This window comes from Phaethon lepturus, unplaced genomic scaffold, assembly GCF_000687285.1.
Source record: "Phaethon lepturus isolate BGI_N335 unplaced genomic scaffold, ASM68728v1 scaffold6270, whole genome shotgun sequence".
Lineage (NCBI taxonomy): Eukaryota > Metazoa > Chordata > Aves > Phaethontiformes > Phaethontidae > Phaethon > Phaethon lepturus.
Window position 1 is genome coordinate 4,914 of NW_010509718.1, and position 20,813 is coordinate 25,726.

The following is a 20,813-nucleotide window of genomic DNA, read 5'->3' on the forward strand; positions in this document are numbered from 1 at the left end:
TTTTTCGCCAAGACTTTCAAACAGAGAGTGAGAGTTCACCACCGAAGACTTCACGCTAGATAGAAATATTTGCGGCAAGAGCAGGTCACAAGCTACTCATTTACGCAGGATCTGTTTGCTGCCTGCCTCAAACTCATCCTGCCTATCGAGGCAGGCAACCAGAAGTGTCCACCCCGTCCTTCCTCGGCTGCATCTCTTTTTGCATATCTTGAGTAGGAAACGTACAGTATGACCACGAGAGTCCGTGTGCAGGAGAATCACTCTTCCTCCCCCAAAGCTTGGCAGATCACCGCTGTAGGTTTTTAGAAGAGCACCCAGGGTGGGTTCTTTAGGGCCCGGCCATTGTTTCTACGCAGCAAGTCTTGACCAAGCAGCGCTTAGTTCCACCGCCTTTTCTCAGTGCATTTTTGTTCCGTAGGAAGCTGTTCTGGCAGCCAAGTTCACCGAAGTAAACGCTGTGAATAAACAACGGCTGCAGAATCTGGAGTTTGCTCAGAGCCTCCTGCGGCAGGTAAGCGATCACCAGGAGCAACACGATACTGAAAGTACAGTTGTGTAAATAATATATGCGTGTGCCTTTGCTATTACAAGCTGAACTGAAAACAAATCTAGCTAGTGTTTCATGCCTCCAAAATCATTAATCAGCAGGCAATTTAAATCAGATGGACAATCCCTCCGTGTTTCCCAGTCCCATCTCCCACTCACCCTAGGAAGCTCCATGTAATTTTTAACATTTCTTTTGCCAAACTCATGCCAGAATTAGCATCCCTCATGGCTAAAAAGCTTTGTTTTGACAGCAACAGGCATCTCAGAAAGCATTTTTCAGGCTAGGAATCCACACAACAGTTCAAGTGCAGCCTGCTTGCAAATACGTCCTGTTCAGGGTTTGCAATAGGCAACCTCCATTAACCGAGCTCAACATCCTCCTGTTGTTTTGTCACAGGAGGCACTGAAAATGAGCACCAAAAGTATGATTATTCGGGTGTTTTTGACTACACATTCTCTTTTCAACAACAGCAACCAGAGTTTCAAGTGATACAGGACTTTGTCCAGACCAAAAAATCCGTAAGGCCCGTGGAAGAAGTCTGGAAGTTGAAGAAAGAACTTGAGGATGAGACTCAGCGTCGGCAGCAGCTAGAAGCGGAGATCAAAGCCATCCAGAACAACATTGTCCACCTGCAAAACCAGAAGCCTCAAGAAACTGTCGTTAAGAAAGAACTGCTGAAGAAAGTGCCTGACCCCCAGCTGGAGGAAAGCTTCCACAAGCTGCAGCAAAACCTAGCAGAAGAGCAGCGCAAGAACCAGGTGCTCCAGGATGAGCTGGAGGCTCTTAAAATCAGGCTGCGTGTTTTGGAGCACGAGAAGAGGGAAGGAGGACAGGAGTATATAGTGAAAGAGGTACTGCGTATTGAACAAGATAAGGCTCAAGCTGATGAAATCCTGAAGCTCAAAGAAGAACTGGAAGAGCTCAGGAGGCAGGAAGGAACCAGAGAGAATGAAGTCATCCTTTTACGCCAACACATCGCTGTGCTGTCCAGCGAGAAGAACAAAGAGCAGGAGAAGGTAACGGAGAAGGAGGTGCTGAAGCTGCAGAACGATCCCCAGCTGGAGATGGAATTCCGGATGTTGCAAGAGAACAAGCAGAGGGAGAGCGCCCTTCGGCAGAAGCACGAGGAAGAGCTCAGCTTCCTCCAGGACAAGCTCAAACGTCTTGAGAAGGAGCGGGCCATTGCCGAGGGCAAAATTACTGTCAAGGAGGTGCTGAAGGTAGAGAAAGACCTAGCCATTGAGAGGGAGGTGAATGAGCTCCGGCGCCAGTACGAAGATGAGAAGTCCAAGGGTCGTTCCAATGAGCGGGAAAAGGCTGAGCTGCTCAGGAAGATCCAGCTGCTGGAGGAAGAGAACGCCAAGGTGGTTGTCCAGGAGAAGGTGCGTGAGATTGTGCGCCCAGATCCCAAGGCTGAAAATGAAGTTGCCAACCTTCGTTTGGAGCTGGTAGAGCAGGAGAGGAGATACCGAGGTGGTGACGAACAGCTGAAGAGCTGCCAGAATGAGCTGGCTGCTCTGAAGAACAGAGGGCCACTGGTAGAAGTCAAAGAAGTCATTAAGGAGGTCATTAAGTACAAGAATGATCCTGAAACTGAAAAGGAGCTACAGCAACTCCGAGAGGAAATCATAGAGAGGACAGGAGCAATTGAAAGAGCTGACCTGGAGATCTACCAGCTGAAACAAGAGATACAAGCTTTGAAAGATACCAAACCTCAAGTGCATACAAAGGAAGTTGTTCAAGAAATTCTGCAGTTTAGGGAAGACCCCAAGACTAGAGAGGAGGTAGAGTCTCTAAGAGTGCAGCTAGCAGATGAACAGATGAAACACATTGACCTGGAGAGGGAGCGGCTACTCCAAGAAGACAAAGTAAGACAGAAGGAGGAAGAACTTGCCCAGGTGAAGGAGAAAGTGGTCCAACAGGAAGTAGTGAAGTATGAGCAAGATCCTGCCTTGAAAGCTGAAGTCAACTCCTTCTCTCAGAGCATTGAGAGCGAGCTGAAGCAAATTGATTGCCTCCGTGAAGAACTCCGCAAGCTGCAGAGGAGGCGGTCTGAGCTAGAGCGTCAGCTAGAAGAACTTGAGAAAGAGAGACAGGCCCGCAGAGAGGCTGAACTGGAGGTGCAGAGGCTGAAGATTAGGTTGAACGAGTTAGAAGAACAGGAGAGGGAGACAACAGAACGAGTGACTGTGAAACAGAAAGTGATCCTTCAGCAAGATCCCCAGCAGGAGAAGGAGCACTCCCTCCTCAAGCTGGAGTTGGAAGAAGAGAAGCACCGGAGACAAGTCTTACAAACTGAACTAGAAGCACTGAGAAAGAAGCTCCTTTCTTTGGAGAAGATGGAGGTCAAAGAGAAAGTGGTCTTTTCAGAGAGCGTCCAGGTGGACAAAGGAGACACAGAGTACGAGATTCAAAAGCTGAAGAGCAACCTGGAAGAAGAAAGTAGGCGTAAGAGGGAGCTAGATGCAGATATCAACCGCCTCGAAACCAGGCTGTCCGAGGTAGAATTCAACAACTCCAAGTCCTCAAAGGAGCTAGACTTACTAAGGGAGGAAAACCACAAACTCCACCTTGAGAAACAGAACCTGCTGATGGAAACAAGGAGACTGCAGTCAGAGATTGAACTCACAGCAACAGAAGCTCGGGATTTGAGAAACATGACCCACGTGGACAGCGGAATAAACCTCGACTCCAGATTCCAAGCTTTGGAAAGAGAGTTAGATGATTTGAAGCAGTTATCCAGAGAAAAAGACGCAGAAATCGAGCAACTCCAGAATCGCCTCAAGACAGTGGCTATCAAGAGGGAACAAAGAGAGAACCACCTGAGGCGCTCCATTGTGGTCATTGACCCCGATACAGGAAAAGAAATGTCTCCAGAGGAAGCTCATGTGTTTGGCCTCATCGAATGGAACCTGTTTGTCAAACTGAAGAGTCAGGAATGTGACTGGGAGGAGATCTCAATAAAGGGTCCCAATGGGGAATCGTCTGTGATCCTTGACAGGAAGTCTGGTAGAGAGTTCTCAATTGAGGATGCCTTGAAGAGCGGAAGGCTAACCATGGCTCAGTACAACAGTTACCTCAACAAGGAGATGTCGATCCAGGAGTTGGCAGTCTTGGTGTCCGGAAGTAATTACACAGCGCTCCCTCCACTTTAGAAACTTTTTCTTAAGAGCAGCTAGTCAGAGCTGCACCACTTGTTAGACTACCAGATCACTGCAAACCCTTGCCCTCCTTTGCGTCTTCTAAAATGCTACAGCCTCTGCCCCAGCCATGCTACGAAGCCACGCTGCTTGCTGTCATACACTGCAGAAGAGCACCACCAGTAGTGGAAAACACAAGTGTCAGGACTACAGCAAAACCTCCTCCCCCTCTTCATCCCTACCTAATCACTCAACCTAACAAAAACCGAGACGAAAAGCCTTAGGACAGTGAAGTACCTGAAGTCCAAAGGCTCAGTAGAACCTGCAGTTTCCTTCAACATATACTCACGTAGGTCGCATAAAAAGCTGTATACAGCAGTCATTAGAGAGACTGAAGGTCAAGATGACTCCGAGGTGACCAGCAGGAGCTGGTTACATCAGCTGCATGTTGGTAAGCCAGACAGTTTCATCGTGGACAACTGACTAAATGATGGGATCATCCTCTGAGAAAACCAGCTCTATAAAAACAAAGGTGTGCTACACATCTCAATTCAGTATCACCACATTAATACCTAAACACCATCATTTTGTTCACCTACATGCCTATGCTGCTGGGGAAGAGTGAAGCAGATGTAGTTTGATGGCGTCAGCCATAGATCCAGGAGGAGCATTCATACACCACAGAGGTCACCAAGAAGTACGTGAAGAGATGGCAGCATTGCCAAACACAAGAGGGTAGTGTAAAGCATGCAACTGTAACCAAACGCAGAGCGCCTTCGAAACACAAGTTAGCTTACCTCATGGTTAAAAGCCATTTGTGCTGGTATTTTACTGGATGGAGTTACATGCAGCTACATGTTTCAGTTACTTGTGTAAGGGAATGGGAAATAGAGGGGAATTCTATTTATAGTACAAAATAAAAATGCAGTGGTTCCAATCAGAAGTTGTTTTTTCTTTATTGATTACGGCAGTCTCTTGATCTTTGGCTTTACAGAAAGATGCCATTTCAGAGTGAAAGTTAAAAAAATAAGATTGTTCATTTTAGCGGCTGACTTTTTTCCAAGTGGAAAATTGCAGGAGCAGCATTAGAGCTGGGGCTAATTAGCAGCATTAGGTGGGAGTAAACTGCACTAACAACTGGGACTGCTGCTGCAGGAAGAGAGGGAATTACGCTGGGATGGTGCCAGCAGCTTCCACGTCCAGAGCATGTTTGTTTCCTTCTTCCCAAATAATATCCTAATTATATAGCCTAGGTTGGCTAATATCTGAACGCCAGTAACCTCTGCCGTCAACAAAAGCAGCCGCAAGCACTCACTGCACACCCATCCTGGCTTTGCGGAGCAACGCCGTTATTTTACCTTTGCGAATGAAACGATCGCACAGGATCCCACCGTTGCTCCAGGATCTGAACCCGACTTGTTCCTTCCAGCAGATGTCAACTTCAAGCATCAGCGGGAGCACACTGAATGAGAATATGGAATTCCACTACCACGGTGGCTAGAAACAGAGCTGTAATTTACTTACCGCGTGAGAGACTTTAGTTAAAACAGTAAACAAATCATTACTCACTCAAGAAACAGATGATCAAGAGATGATCATCTAAGCTGAAACACAAAATTCTTGAAAAGCAAGTCAGGGAACTAGAGGTAAGGAGATGGAAAAAAGCATTTTGGAAACTTTGAAACAATTTATTCAGTTGTTCTGTACAAGATTAACAGTTTTCATACCACCCCCACCATCTTCAGCAAGACAGTCCCAACACACACAAAAAAAATATATAATAGTAAACCGCAGCTCTTACACCTGAAAGGAACTGCCATGCTAAGTAAGTGCCATGGGAGCCTCACCTCCCCACACCATCACGAAAGCGTTGCAAGTTGCCTCGTCAAGGCAGACATGCCAGACTCCTGGCTCCCCATCAGCTGTCAGGTCTCGGCGCGGTTCTGCCTTGCTGCGACTCTGCTCCATACCATTCACTCATTCATTATAGCATGTAAAGAAAAAAAAAAAAATCCCACAGAATTTCCACCAAATAAACATTTCCCTGAGGCAAGAGGCTTCGCTGAATTCCTAGAAGGAGGGCATTCTGCTCTGGCCACGCACAAGGGTGCTTCCCAGCAGAAGCATTCAAGTGAAAGCAAAGAGAGGGAGTAGAACCAGTACCTCGAGTCACTCGCTGAGAGTCCCTGTCCTGCCAGGTGTTTGAACGCTCTTTCAGCCACCGTGGGAAGTTGAAGGTGCAACGTACCTCTCAGGATTAGGCCTTCAACGGGAACCATGCGACATCCACTGCTCAGAGTCCATCAGTAACGGCTGTGCTTAGTTTTAGTAACACAAGTTCTGTCTTTGGCTCTTTTGCTACAACCTAGGTATCTTCTGTAAACAAATTTTAAATCTGAGCTGCTTTTTTTTTTTTTTTTTTGAAAAATACAAACAATGTGCTGATCTTGGGAAATTAGGTATCAGCTCAAATTGAAAACAGTCCGTCTCAAATCTTACCAAAAAAGGGGAAAACCTTAGCAGATATTTGCTGGTATACTCAGTGTGCGCATCCTTCCTCAAAGCTCAAGAAGGAAGGCCGCAAGCTTCTGCTTGAAATACCAGTAAAGTCTATGCGGATCAGCGCTACTACTGCACAATTCAGATGTGGCTGTGGGAGCCTGAGGAAAAGCAGACTGGAGGAAGAGCAGGGGAATCAAAACCCATAAAGCTCAGCTGGAACAACAGCCTGCCCCTTAGCTATGCACGGACCGAAAGGGTGTGCTCAGGAGAAGTATTTAGGTCTAAGAGTTAAAAAAATTAAAAATAAAAGACACACCTCAATTCTAGATGGTCCCCGTTCCTGCAGCTGTGACAAGCACATGATCCTAGTGCAGAAATCATCGAGGAGAGCAATATTATTCTCTGGAATTCACTTGACTAGTAGCGACCTTGGTTAACCTGGATCATTCCCTCTGCCCACCAAAGAGATCATAACTGACGACCCTAGGAAAGAATGGCTTTAGGGGAGGGTCTGGAACCCGCTTGCACAAACTCGGATAAGAACTGGTGCTCTTGCTGGATTTGGTACTGTGTTCGCAGTCACCAAGACACCACTGAAGTCCAGACAGTGCAGCTTTTTTTTTTGATGTGCAACCATAAAAAGCTCTATTAAATAAAACAGAATACATTTTAAATACAGAATGGTTAAAAAAGGGTTGAGGAGCACACAAAATAGGGCTGAAATGTGTGTCACTAGTCCACTCTTGCTCCACCATAAAAGGCACTGGAATTATGTCTACCTATACATGTGACATGCTGAGAAGTGTCCCATTCAATCCAATGCGTTCGATGGTAATGAGGATAAAACTGAGCAGGAAAAAAGCATCCCTTCGGAGGAAAAAAAAAAAATCCAAAACCCAAAAGAAGTAGAATTCTCAGAGTCAATGACTACAAGTGTCTCTCTCAAGTCTTCCTTCTCCTCCAGAGGGGAACATCAGGTGGTTCGTTAGATTGACCACACAGGAAACGTTAAGTCCTCCAATTAACTGTAGCACAGTTTTATAGTACAATTGAAAAATTAGTCAAATGTCTTCAGAAAGCACTGGCAGTGCTAGAATTATCCAAGTAAATCCAAAGCAGAAGAAAGAAGCACCTTTCACACCCTCCACTGGGAGACCAAGGAGGTAACTGGACTTGGAGGTACTTGGCAGATTATAGACACAGGTGGGTGGGAATCCACGGCAAGAAAGCCAAGCCACCCGAGTCCCCCTGCGAGTTCTAGCTCCTGCCAGTGCCAGGGAATGCATGAAGGGCAGCAGCAAATAAAACAGTGCTACAAAACGCCGCTCTCATTAGGGCATGGCTCAAGGTGGCCCTTTGTGTGGGGCTTAGCTCTGAAAGCCTCTGAGCAAACGCACCAATGAGTTCCTCGTTGCGGTTCAGTCTCTCCAGTTGTCATGAGGAAAAAAAACCCAAAAAACCAACCAACAAAAAAAGACACAGCCGGTATCCATGACCTGTTCCTCTTGGTTTTATCCTATGTGTGCTCTAGCTCCCCTCCTCGCAGACGTCACAACTTGCGCTGCTGTGCATTGGACCCTTTGCCGTGAAGCTGAGAAGCATCTGAAAGAAAATAAAACCAAGTGGGAAGGGGGTTCGGCATCAGCTCCACGGAGCTGCGTGCAGCTGGGGCAGCCAGTTCCCTCTGCACAGAGAGACCTACTTTTCTTTTCCAGCACCAAGGAATCGGGGGTTAAGAGGATGTGCTTGGAGACATCTCACAACTGGGAGCAGCTCTGCCTCTGCACCTGAGTAAGGGACGTGGGAAGCGCCGAGGGCCTGCTGTGACTTCCCAGCAACAGCACCACAGCATAGATCCGATTGCTCGTTGACTAGTTAATCCTATGCCCTTCTCTAAAAGCCACCCTACCATGTCTCCCCATCTTGGACACTAGAAATATATGGTGCTTGCTGCCTTGCACTTAAAGGCGGTTTGAAATAACACTGTTAGTACACCTTTGCCGATGTAATGAAGGCTTTAGGTGCCCACTAACAGCAACAGCAATCGCAGGAATCTAACCACTGAAGGAACAGAAAGGAACAGACATGGAGGGAAAAGAGAAAATGCACTGAAGAGAGAAAAAGGAAGGAAGTTCAAGGAAGCAGAAGCTTTCCAGGAGTAGTTACAACTACCATCAGGCTATGATGAACAAATGGGTGTACTGGGATGTGCAGTTAAGCAGCAGTGGCACTGAGCAGCCTTAACAACAGCTTCTTCTCCAGGACAAGGACAGTTCTTTCCATGCAAGAGCTCAGTCCCAGCATATCACATTTCTGAAGCAAGCCGTCAGAACCATCGCCACAGCACCAGCACGCAGGCACCTCCACCAGCAAACGCAGCAGTGACACCACACAAGCAAGCACTGGATGCTCCTTGCTCAAACGCTTTTTGATGAATGCTGGTTTAAGCACGTTTATTTAAGACATCAATGTTTCCTTGCATTTGTAGCAACCTCCCAACACACCAGAGTCCTCGCACCTTTCGGACAGAGCAATGCAGCTGTGGCCATCTGCTTATACAGCCAACCATCACTTATGCCACAAAAATAAGTGGCCACCATAATCTTAAAATGTATTAAATACCTACTGTGTTCTCCTCCAAAGCATGACAACTGATAATATTCCCAGAGATGATAGCACTAAGCTCAGTCTCCAATCTCTTGGGTGAAAACACCAAGTGAGAAAGTGGGTCCCTGCTCAAGCTGTCTCCGTGGTCAGTTTTTCCTCACTTATTCCTAATTACCTTTTGCCTGCTCGCGGCTTCTGGCACTATGACCTGCTTAAGAGCAGCAGTCCCTCAAAAAATTCTTTTCCTATAAGCCCTATAAGCAACAGTGAAGTAACCGCCCTAAATTCCCTCAAATAATGGGACCAAGAACTCCTCCGTAGTGACACAGAATACATTTCACATCCCATGTTCAAACCAAAATCAACCACCTCGCTCTCCAGTAACTGTGAATTTACAAACAGGAAGGAAGGACCTGTCACACCAGGGATTGCTGCTTCTGCTCCGCCGCATCGGGGTGGCGTAACCACCTACCTCACACAAACTTCAGCAGAATTCTGTGAATTTTCACCAGGGCACAGCACTCTCCTCCTCTCTTCAGCAAACAAACACTGTACTCAGCAGTCAAGGGCGTTTTACCCCATGACTGCTACGGGAGGCCACATGAACCCCAGCAGGTTATCCACACATCTAATGGCCTCAGGGGCACAACATTAGGCTAGCACATCCACTCCTAAATCAGGCTCATGTTGCCCAGTAAGACAATCACAACAGGAGCTGTGTTCTGCTAAAGAACACTTGATCAAGAAAGCAGAAATAGCGATTACCAACAGGGATCAGCAACTCCCTGAAGCAGATAAGCCCGAGCTGCTGGCCCTGCATTTCAATTTTCTGAATGCTGCATGGATCCCCCTTACTCCTCTCCTTCTGCCACAGTGCTACGTATTTACACACGCTCGCAGCCCGCCAGGCAGGCCTCCTTTTGCGGGCAGAGAAGGCGCTCTTCGGAAATCTCCCGTTTTATGCACTGCTTCTGCAGGCATCAAGCTGGGGCAGGAACAGGCTTAACTGCAAAATTATCATGTTGTCAACACCAAGCGAAGCAGTCTCCATTTCCACTACAAACTTGTCACGAAGGAGATGGAAGCAATTAGCTCAGCGCACAGATGCGAGACATTCTGGGCTGACACGTTTTATATAGGTCACCAGCAACAAAGCTCCACGGAGGCAGAATGTTCATTCCTGGGCAGTCCTGGCAGACTGTGCCTAAACATGCACAGCTTTACTCCTAGGAGGCTAATCCTTCACCACGACGCAAGCGGCAGCGCCGAGTACCTCCAGGAACCAACACTTGCTGTAAGCGCATCATTCCAGGAACGCACCAGTTTGCCCTGGCTAACTCAACAGGAAAGGAGACGGAGGGCTACACCTCGCTTTGTACCTCGGGGAGGCCGCGGGCTTTAGCGACGACCGCACCTCTCGGACAACGTGGACAACCCCTAGAGGAAGTATCTGCCGAGATACAGGATGACTCACGACGCAGAAGACAGAGATGACCGTCTGACAAGTTACCTGGCAAACTTTGCGGTAAATGAGTGGACAGGGCAGAATGTGGGAGTGGCGCTGCATGGTGGGGGCTGGAGTGCAAGCCAGCTAGAAGACCTAGAGAGAAAAACAAAGAAAGGAGAAGGGGAAAAAAAAGAACAAATACACATCGAAGACAGAAATGAGCAGAAGAGCTGCAGCAGTTAGCCTGTAGCTCAGCTTCCAGCTATTGGGACTTCTGGGCTAGCTATAGGGATGTGCCCAAGGTTCTCCAAATGCAACTGCTGGAGATATAAGTGTGTGAACTAGAGCATGAAGCAGCAGCAAGAGAGATGGGCAGCAGAGCATTGGCATTCTTGTTATTTGACAGCACAGGCACACAGTAACACACACACGCATGACCAGGAAGGATACTCACTGTGGCCAAGGCCGTGGTGGAAAGTTCCTGGAGCAGGTCCCGTAACTATTGCATCCTTTGATACTCCTGCTTTTGGGGAGGAATCTGAACTGAAGGAGATGACATGAAGAGGGAAGGAATGAATAGGAGAGATAATGCCTAACGGGGTGGAGCTCAGGGCAGCTGGCAGCTTTGGATTGCCGGACTTGTAGGATGGAGCCAGTACGCTTAAGGAGGAAGAACTCGTTAGCAGCACAGCTCCACTAGTTCCTTTCTGAAAAGCAACAGAAAAGGCCAGTCAGGAGTAGGAAAACCAAGGCATAGCATCCTTCATACTCTAAAGAAGAACTGCAAAACATGGAGCACTCAGGTATTCCTCCTTGCAAGAAGCGCCCTCCCAGCCAGGGCCCAAGAGCTGCCAACTCCTAAGGCCATCTGGAGGTGCCCAGGACACTGGCAATACAGCTGCTGTATCTCTTCTAAATGTGATCATCCCGGATTTCACTCTGTTGTTCCCTGAGTCTGGAACTGTGCCTCCATTAGGCAGAGGGAGTGAGTTCCAGGGAGGATGCTTCCTACTCACTTCTAGCAGCATATCACTGCTGACAACTCGAGGCAACAAGGTTTGGTGTACCCTGAACCCAAGAATGTTATTTGAGATCTCTCCCATGGAGAGAGATACCACTGGGAAATGCTTTTCAGCTCTCTCTCAGTAACAGACAAGGTACACAGGCTGAGCAGTACACTGTTTTCAGGCCCATTTAAATATATTCATTTAAGTGCCCAGCTATTTCCACGTGCCACAAGAGAAGACAGGTATGAGCAGTCCACAACAAATTAATACAACAGCGTTAGGAATGATTACTCCTTTGCTATAGATGAAAATTAAGGTCCTTCTACCATTAAATACAATGGCTGAATAACAAAAGTCTGTATAGGTAACCCACGAGTCCTTCATGAGACATTATATCCCAATGAACTCAGCCCCTGAATTCCATAGTGTGCCACCGAGCTCGATCGAGTGAGTACATCGAGTGATGTACTCGAGTGATGTACTACTACTACATCACTTCAGTAGTAACCAGGGAGCAACAGGAAGAGGACAGAGATAATGACCAAAGAAAGCTGGGCAGGCATTTTGAGTTTATAGCCCGGTATCACAGCTTATTTATTCTATAGGTCAGTCATGGAAAAGAGTGGCAATAATACTAAAATTATTTGTGATAATTTAAGAAAGGCCAAGTTTGCAGACCTGATTAACAACAAATTGATCATTATAATTTTAGTTTATGCAATGATTTTTAGCTCTTGTGATAACTTGCCTTACTGCAGTTCCTCCTGACCCAAACGGGAGCCTTACTGTCCCTGTAACTCACAAAGTCAGGGCAAGAACAGTACACAGCCTATCCAAAAATTGCAGTCTGGAAGGTACCAACAGGATTTTGCTTAGTTGTTAACTTTAAGCTCAGAACGAAAGCTTGAATTCTGGAGTGCCAGCTCACAGCAAAGGCCAGGAATTCCTAGCCCAGACAGCCGAGACCCAGACAGACATTCAAGAATTTCAGGAAATTCCTTTGAAGTCACCACTTTACGGCAGGCCTGAACACGTTAGGAGATGGCCTGACACAATGCCATACAATGACACAATGACACTCCTGGCTTTAGGCTAGGCCAGCACACCCCTGCTTACCGGCACAGAGGTAGAAGATGCGGTGCTGCTAACAACAGCTGGCTTTAGGGAGGAGGTCAGCAATTTGGCCACCCCTTGAGTGCCCCCACTAGAATCTCCATTTGAACCTCCGGGAGGTGCCACCAGAGTCAGCTTCTGTGAAACGGGCGTCTTCTTCACGGAGGAGCTTGAGGACGGGCGGCTGGACGCCTGGCCCGAGGAAGGGGTCTGCACACTGGGCAGCAAGCTCCCAGAGGAGCAGCCCTGGTTTGCAGAAGCTCCAGATGAGGAGCTGCTGGAAGAAGCCCCGTGTTTGGAGAGGGAACCAGAAACGAAGGGCGACTTGTAAGATTGTCCTGAAGAGCTAGAGCCACTTGAGTGCTTTCCTGTGTAGCCAAGAGATGATGAGGATGACCCTGGGCTCTTGTGGGAGCTGCCAGAGTTTTGGGTGCTGCCTGGTGACGCAGAGGAATGGAAGCTCTGAGCTTTGGTTGATGACTTGACCTGCTGGAGGAGGGAGCGTTGGGGCAGTGGGGAGGAGGACTTGGGATTCTGCAGTTTGACAAACGGAGCTGGGGAGCTGAAAGCTTTCTGTAGCTGGCTGCCTGAGTGAAAGGCCTTCACCTGAGAACTCGGCACTGGGGTGGAGGTCTGAGGCCCGTGGCCTGGCCGGACCAGGCTGTGGTGTTTCTGTTTAGCCTGGTGTGCATCAGGAAGGATTTTGCTGGGGGAGGCTTGGCAGGAGAGCTCTTTGTAATTAGAGTTCTCTGTCTTTTTGTCTTGAGAAGATTGGCCCAATGCCAGGGCCTGCTCAGCCAGGAAATTTAGAGGAGACTGGAGGGAACCAGAGGATGATGTAGGGGAAGGGTTGGACTTTGGAAATGTCCTCTTCTCCTCTGAGGATGCAAGAGTTGGGATCTTCTCTGGTGGAGCTTTTGGAGCTCCAGGAAGAGTAAAGTCAGGGCTCCCTCCCGCTCTGCTGTTCAGCACAGCCAGTTCCTTAGAGACTGCTTCGAGGGAGGAAGTGGGATTATGAATTAAGTCCTCATCCAAGGAGTCATCCATGAAGGCAGCAGAAGTGCCAGTGCTGCTGGCTGCTTGGGCTGTCCCAAGGGACAGGAGTTCTCTGGTTTGGGCACTGATGCCCAGAGCTCCTCCCTGGGGCTCTGAAGACAGAGCTAAGGTGCTGCTTGAGTGCATCGAAGGAACAGAAACCGACACCTTTTTATCTGGCTTGCAGGAAGATTCCTGGAACAGAATCACAAAGAGAAGGCAGAGTCAGAACAGAGGCAGCGTTTACTGCTGAAAAGGGAAGGGAAGGTGCCCAATTTGGTGATGCAAGGCAGAATAGGCATGTTCTGTGCCTGCCGGCCCCCACCTCCCTCCCAACCGCTGCTGCCATGAATTTTAGCTGCCGTTCTAGTTGTTTTTTCAAGTCCGATAGTGACTAGAGCTCTTTCAAAGTACAACTTCCTTGTACCTAATGTATAGGTACAAGGCTCAAGTATAGGATTTAAGATGGCAGACACTTGACTCTTGATGTATGGCAACCATGAGAACCAGAAAACAAAGAACTCACCTTCACTTTCACCTTAGTAGGACCTATAACTTTCTTCTTCGCCCTGTTTTGAGGGAGACAAAAGAAACATGGCTCACTGAATGCCCGCAGGGAAGTGTCCAATTAGGGAGAACACTTGGGCCCTGTTAATGATGATCCACTGAGTCTTTTGCAAAGAACCGAGGGAACAGAGGCAGCATCTCAGGTGCTAGGATTCAAAACCGTATGACATTCGGTTGCTGCTCTAGGAAGCCCCAACTCCCACGCAGGGGAATGAATTAGGGAGCGGAGCAGAGTCTTGAAATGGTAGCAGAGCAGTGAAAGCACTCAACAGACACAACCTGCACTGGCTGCAGGGCTAGGAGCTACTACAGGAACCCACTGCTGACCTAACTACAGCAATACCCTGAGAGAAACTGATACAGAGACTGTTTTGGAGAAAAGTTACCCATTTCTTTTAGGTTTCCAGAAGAAGTCAAGGATGCAAAAGCATCTGCCAAATTCACGGAAAAATAGATCATTTGGTCTGGTCAGATGTAATCTCTGGCACAAGACATCCCTGAACTGCCAGAACGGTATGGCTGAGGGAAGGATGACTCTACACTCTATTTCATACTCTTTCTCACACTTCCCCTCACTCATCCAGTGCCAAGAACAGGACCGTCTGTCAAACAGACATCAGCCTAAGTCCATATCATCATCTATTATAGACTGCCAGCAAGATCCATGAGACCCTTTGGCATTAAAGCAACTGCCCAGCTGGATTCCGATGGCTCTCTTGGTTTGCCACCCACAAGCCTGTTTCACCCATCTTCGCTAGCTTGAGCTCATTGTACCCCTGCTTTAACCAGGCAACAAGAAAGAAGGAATCCAGAACCCAGTAAGGACCGACTGAACAGGTAACAATAATCACAGTGCTGGCATCACACTCTGTTTTACCTTCGTCTGCCTCCCAGGGACTAGCACAGAGGCCTGACTCCAGTCTGCTGAACAAGGCCAGGAGGCAACCTGGCTTCAGAGTTCTTATCTTTGAGCTCACTGTAAGGCTAAAGCACCTCAGGAAGGCCGTCGGGAGATGTCACACACAAACAGCTACTCTCCCTAGACCTCCCCAAATGAAGCAGCGCCAAACTATCTGACGGGAGACAAGCAAGCTCAGGTGCTTCTGCATGATCCACCCAGGCCCCGGGGAACGGAGTTCACCAGTTATCACTCCAAAGGAATGCTGCGCGATACTCACAGGACTGATGTGAGGTGTCCATGTACACGCCTGCTCTCCTTAAACAGTGTCCTAAGAAGGGAAGAGAGCAATGAGAAGTGATATCCAGCAAGACCCAGTAGAGCAGCTGGGATCACTGGAGACAGAGCTGCACAGTACAGCAGGGGAGTCGGTGAAATTAAAACCACAGAGAGCAAACAAATATTCATCCCTTTTCCAGGAAAATCCTGCTGAACTCCCCCGCACAAGTCCCTCTCTGGGGAGCTATGCTTGTAGGCGCTGGAAAGGCCATTAAGGCAGTTGTTGGACAACAACTAAGGAAAAAGTTCTACCAGCTTAAAAAGCTCTACAGCCAACTGGAGAGGCAGTACTGGGCATTCAAGCTGGGCATTACTGCTGCCACAGAGCATCCAAGAGCTGGCAGACCATCCAAGAGCTCTTCAACTTCCAGAGAGAAAGGTTACCTTCCCCTGCCTCAATACAGCAATATGGATGAGAAGCCTTCGGACACTGCATGTCTCTGTTGCCTTTGTGTCCCCAGCAAACAGCTGAGGTGACTTCTTAAATCAGCACAACCATTTCTGTAACAATTGACTAACCACAACCAATAAATCAAGCTTCATCCAAACCCTTTTACTACTGAGGCTAAGTAAACCAGAATCTCACGCAAACACTATTTCACCTGAAACAGCTGCCACTCAGCTGCTGCCTTAGATGTCAGGGTGAGAAGCTTATAAATACACCTTCAGTACTGGCATATGGAATATGCTTCCCGTCTGCAATTAACAGCCTGACAAAGACTTTTGTCATCCTTTTTCTTTTAAAAAGGAAGCTCATTTTAACCTTATGCTCTGTTAATCGCCTTCGAGCACTACCTGAGAAAGCGGAATCATGGCAGGGCCTCTCTGAATTCATACACAAAGTTGCTACTCTCTCCACCTTCAAGTTTCTCTTAAAGATGAACTTCTGTGATCATGATGACAGTGAATCAAGCTGACTTGACCAGAAAATTGTTTACAATTCTCCTAGTGTTGCCAATCCCTCCCCTTCTGTGTGTCTGTCAGTCTACCCTCTGTCTTTAAACCACAAAGTCATAGAATCATAGAATATCTCAAGTTGGAAGGGACCCATAAGGATCATCAAGTCCAACTCCATCAAGTCCCAGCAGGAGAAACCATTGTCTTTGAGCCATTGGAAAGCAACCAGGAAAACCACTTTTATTCAGTCATTCTGTAGTTAACTTCACTGGAAGGCCCTCCCACACTGAGTCTTAGGTGAACATCTGTATGCCTAAGAACAGTTTCACCTACAAACTAGGGGGAAAAGATTTTAATTTCCTTTTATGCAAAGAAAAGCGTTTATAAAAGTTGTCAAGCTAAGACCCCCAAGCTGGTAGCATCTTCATTAGCTAAGCTGGAATCTCCACCCACCTCTTAATGCTGTCATTCAGCTCCTATACACTAAAACAACACACTACAACCATGCACATTACTGTACTTCATGTGCAAATGGTATGGTGCTACTCATACTTACTGCTCTTAAGAACTGCTCCTCCTTTTATCCCCCATGAAACCCAAAAAGCAAATTCAGCAGACAGAAGAAGACAGTGCTGCCCAGCTCTTTAAAAGCAAAGAGACAGAGATTCCAGCAGTAAGACTGTACAGGTGTCCTTTCTTTAAAACTACTGAGCAAAACAAAGCAGGCCAGAAGCTGATGGCAGTCCCAGAATTACTCTCTGCAATTTGTATGGCTCTCTGCAGTTGCCATCTCAATGGCATTGATGATGGAGGGCGTGAAAGAGCAGGAGAGGGCAGTGAAGACACCAGATAGGGTAAAGAAAACCACACCAAATTCCTACTTACTCTGCTCTCTGAGGTGCCTACTGCGAGTCTGAAGCCCCTAAAGCTTTCTGCTTTGCTTTCTTTTGGGAATACTCTAGGGTCTCAGGAAGACCAGCGTCTGAAAAACGTATCCTTTGTGAGACAGGCTACAAAGTGATCCTTTGTAAGACAGATTCAAGAAACCACAGTCCAGTCAGCCTTACCTCAGTCCCAGTTCTACCTTGTAACTTGTCACTGTCAGGGGCATCCATCAGAGGTCAATATGGGGGCCAAGACTGCTCAACACTGTCATTTACAACCTGGATGACAGCATGGACTGCATTCTCGCTAAGTTTGAGGGTGATACGAAAACTGAGGGAGGGGGGAGAATATGTCGGAGGGCAGGGCTGCCATTCACAGGGACCTGGACACGGCTGGAGGAAGGAGCCAACACAAACCTTGTGAAGTTCAACAAAGACAAACGCAAAGTCCTGCAGCTGGGATGGAATAACCTCATGCCAGCAACACAGGCTGGGGGCCAACTGGCTGTGTAGCAGCCTTGCAGAAAAGGACCTGGGGGTCCTGGTGGACAAGTTGAACATGAGCCACTGCTGCAAGGCTGTACTGCTGAGAGGTAACTATATCCCGGCAGGTATTAGCAAGAGCACAGCCAGCAGTTCAAGTGCTTATTCCCCTCTGTTTGGCACTTGTGAGATCATCTCTGGATGCAGTATCCAGCTTCAGGGTCCCCACAATACAAGAGAGATGTCGACAAACTGGAGACAGTCCAGAGCCACTAAGATGGCTGGGGAACAGGGACACATGGCATACAAGGAGAGGTGGAGGGAACTGCTTAGCCTGGAAAACGAGAAGATCAAGGAGGGACCTAATGGCAGTCTGCCACTACCTAAAGAGTGGGAGGGGCAGGGAGCCACAAAGATGATGGAGCCAGACCTTTCTCAAAGGCGCATGGTAAAAAGCAAAAAGAGGGAATATTCAGTTCAGTGCAACAAGGGGAATTCTGACTGGAAATAAGGAGGAAAGATTTCATGAAGAGTGGTTAAGTACTGGAACAGGGGCCCGGAGATGCTGTGGTAATCTCCATCCTTGGAGATTTCCAAAACTCCACAGGACAAGGCACTGAGCACTCTGATCTAACTTGGAAGCTGGCCATTCTTGGGACAGAGGCAGGACTAATGACCCTCCGAGGTCCTCTATGAGAAGGAATCCCTGGAGTACAACTTGATTCTTGCTCACCTGGCCTGCATCCAGCCTTTTGGCCAAAGGGGCTTCACCTCTCCATCTAGGAAGGTCTTCACATAATCCTCTAGAGACTGAGCCTTATTCTTGTCAAGGTCATAACCATCCAACTTAATCTTCACCAAGTGGCAAAGCAGCTCCCTGAAGAACAGGAAGATTTCAAATACAGTTACGCAGATTACCTTTCCCCGGTTGGAGGTCGCTCTCTTTATCCAGGGCTGGATAAATACACCAAGACTCGCCTGGCTCTGCACAACGCCTTGCGTCCCCGGTTGGAGGTTGCTCTCTTTATCCAGGGCTGGATAAATACACTAAGACTCGCCTGGCTCTGCACAACGCCTTGCGAATAAAACCGACCCTGCACTGCCTCCACGAGAAAGAGGAAGGGAAAGGCACGTTCCTCGCTCTGTGTGTGCACGCATAGAGATGCACCAGGGGAGAAAAGCCTTGTTACCCCTTCCCATTTTAATCTCCTGAAACAGCAGAGATAGTAAACCCGTGCCAGAATTACAGGCATCATTAACAACCGCAGAACTGAACCTCTCTGCAGAGCTTCATGCCAAGAGGCAATGAGAAGGCACGAAATGAAGCTTCTTTTGTTTTAAATGAATCAGCCACCTACGGAGCAGCACCCCAATTTGTTACAGAGTAAGATGAAGACAACAGTGTGATTTGAGTCTCATTTTACCCTTTTTCACTCTCTCCCCTTCACCCAGCACCCTGTTCTTTCTCAGACCCCTGGGTGCCAGGGGCAGTGATCCCCATTGGCTTGAACTGCTTTCACAGCCAGAAATCCGGGCTTGTTAAGAGTCTAGTCTGTAGGATTTCAGCAACTCGGCCAAGTTCCTTCTTTTCCCAAAGGTCTGTCCCTCTCTTTTGGCCTCAGCACAGAGGCTTCTGAGCACTTCTCTCAGAGCTGGCCTGTGCCTGAAATAAGCTCGGTTTTGCAAATTAAGGGTGAGATTTAATAAATGCAACGGTGGCTTCCATAAACAGCACAGTCTGCCACAAATCTCCAGGCTAACTGTTACTACAGATGATCAGCACTGCTCTGAAAACACGATACAAATACCAAAAGGCTTCGCTTCCAACTGCATAAAAATCACACATGTCACAGGTTCACTTAATACTTAAATTATGCAAACCTGATTTCATCATTCCATTGAAATTTCTTTCGTGGTCCCATGACGCGCTTCCCTCCCTTTTCTTCATCATCATCATCATCAGAACAAACCCGATCTCGCTGCTCTTTGTCCTTTTCCTCTTCCAGCATCCTAAAATGGAGACAGAGATAATGCAGAAGTCATTGTCCTGGAGATTCAGGGACAGGAGTAAAGATCTTGGAACAACACTGTTCAGAGGTCTCAATAGTCAGCGATAACACATGCCTGGGAAGAGGGCCTAAATCTCTTGCTTTGGGTACAAGCTGACTTAAGTGCTCAAGGTTAAGAAATGTCCCAATATTGTGTAACAGAAACCACGGGACTAATCCACCCTGAAAGTTCTCAGACCGCCATGTCCCTAAAGACGGGCCCGCACAGAAGTTAAACACTTCAGCCAAGTTCTGGTCCCATCAATGCTGCTGTAGTTGGCATTGGCATAAATAGCACAAAGAATGCACACAGCTTAATTAGGCCAGTTAAGGCTCGTCAGCAATTTTTGACTACAGAATAAAAATAGGTGGTAAACTTCATGAGAGCAGCCTACAGGTCACAATGAGCCTGCTGAGAAGAGCTACCGGTGCATAAGGTGCAAACAAGGAGCTTACTTGGCAAACTTGGCCTGAGTATGGGCTTGGCATTCCTCCTGGTACTTGGCCATCTGCTCTGGCATGGCCCTTCCAATGGCTTCCTTTAGCTTCTGCAGAGGTTCCTTCAATCGGCCACCCTAGAGCACATCACAGAACAGACTGAAGTTCCACATGGCGCGCTTCCAGACGAGACACCCAAATCCGGCAGGTCGAGACCTGGCCATTTCTGAATCCACACCCCGAGATGTGGTGCCTGAACCATGCTCAGTGGAGGACACCACCATGTTAGGTAGACGACAACTCTGCTCTGGAAGATCAGGGGTAACATGCACACGAGACAGGGCTGTGCTGCCAAATTCACTCACCTGCTCGTAGAGATAAAGCTTACGGGCTCGCTTGACCAGAGTGTCCTTACTGCACGGGAAGAAAGCCGCCAGGTGGGCGTACACCCCTGACCGGATCTGGCTGTTCAGCTCCCGGGTCTGCAGCTCTATGCTGAAGAGCAACACAAACACAACGTTGACCAGGGACCTGGCAGGGGTTCTCTAAGCAACACAAATGCGACTCTGATGCAGCCGGGGGAGCTGAAGGCAGGCAGGCAAAGTACAAGCTAAAATACACAACGGTTCTTTAGATTTGAGAATCAACGGACTCAAGCCCTTCATCCCAAGCTATGCCTTTTGTTCTAGTTTCAGAATATCTGGAAAAGGAACAAAAGGATGGCAGCAAGTCTCATTTATTCTGCAGGCCTTCCTGGCAGCGGAAGTGCAGGAGCATAAGGCAATGAAATGAGACATACACGCTGCTCATGCCAGATACCATGGCGGGGGAACGCAGGATAATATAGAATCAAACTCTTTC

General features: G+C 47.9%; 2 protein-coding genes across 2 annotated transcripts in view; one reads left to right on the forward strand and one right to left on the reverse strand.

The window, feature by feature from the left end:
• The window catches only part of PPL (periplakin), a gene marked incomplete at its 5' end in the record, with an annotated part of 8,519 nt that extends 4,817 nt beyond the window's left edge, over positions 1-3,702 (forward strand). The window contains 2 exons of the mRNA XM_010282886.1: positions 419-511; positions 1,018-3,702. Coding sequence (XP_010281188.1) covers positions 419-511; positions 1,018-3,702 — 2,778 coding nt within the window. The remainder of the gene's footprint in view (positions 1-418; positions 512-1,017) is intronic.
• Positions 3,703-7,738: 4,036 nt separating this feature from the next.
• UBN1 (ubinuclein 1) overlaps positions 7,739-20,813 on the reverse strand; it is a 21,965-nt gene continuing 8,890 nt past the window's right edge. Inside the window, exons 8-17 of the mRNA XM_010282773.1 lie at positions 20,318-20,447; positions 19,971-20,089; positions 19,348-19,476; positions 18,200-18,343; positions 15,144-15,194; positions 13,925-13,967; positions 12,367-13,593; positions 10,698-10,950; positions 10,307-10,396; positions 7,739-7,791 (exon numbers count right to left, since the gene is read on the reverse strand). Coding sequence (XP_010281075.1) covers positions 7,739-7,791; positions 10,307-10,396; positions 10,698-10,950; positions 12,367-13,593; positions 13,925-13,967; positions 15,144-15,194; positions 18,200-18,343; positions 19,348-19,476; positions 19,971-20,089; positions 20,318-20,447 — 2,239 coding nt within the window. The remainder of the gene's footprint in view (positions 7,792-10,306; positions 10,397-10,697; positions 10,951-12,366; positions 13,594-13,924; positions 13,968-15,143; positions 15,195-18,199; positions 18,344-19,347; positions 19,477-19,970; positions 20,090-20,317; positions 20,448-20,813) is intronic.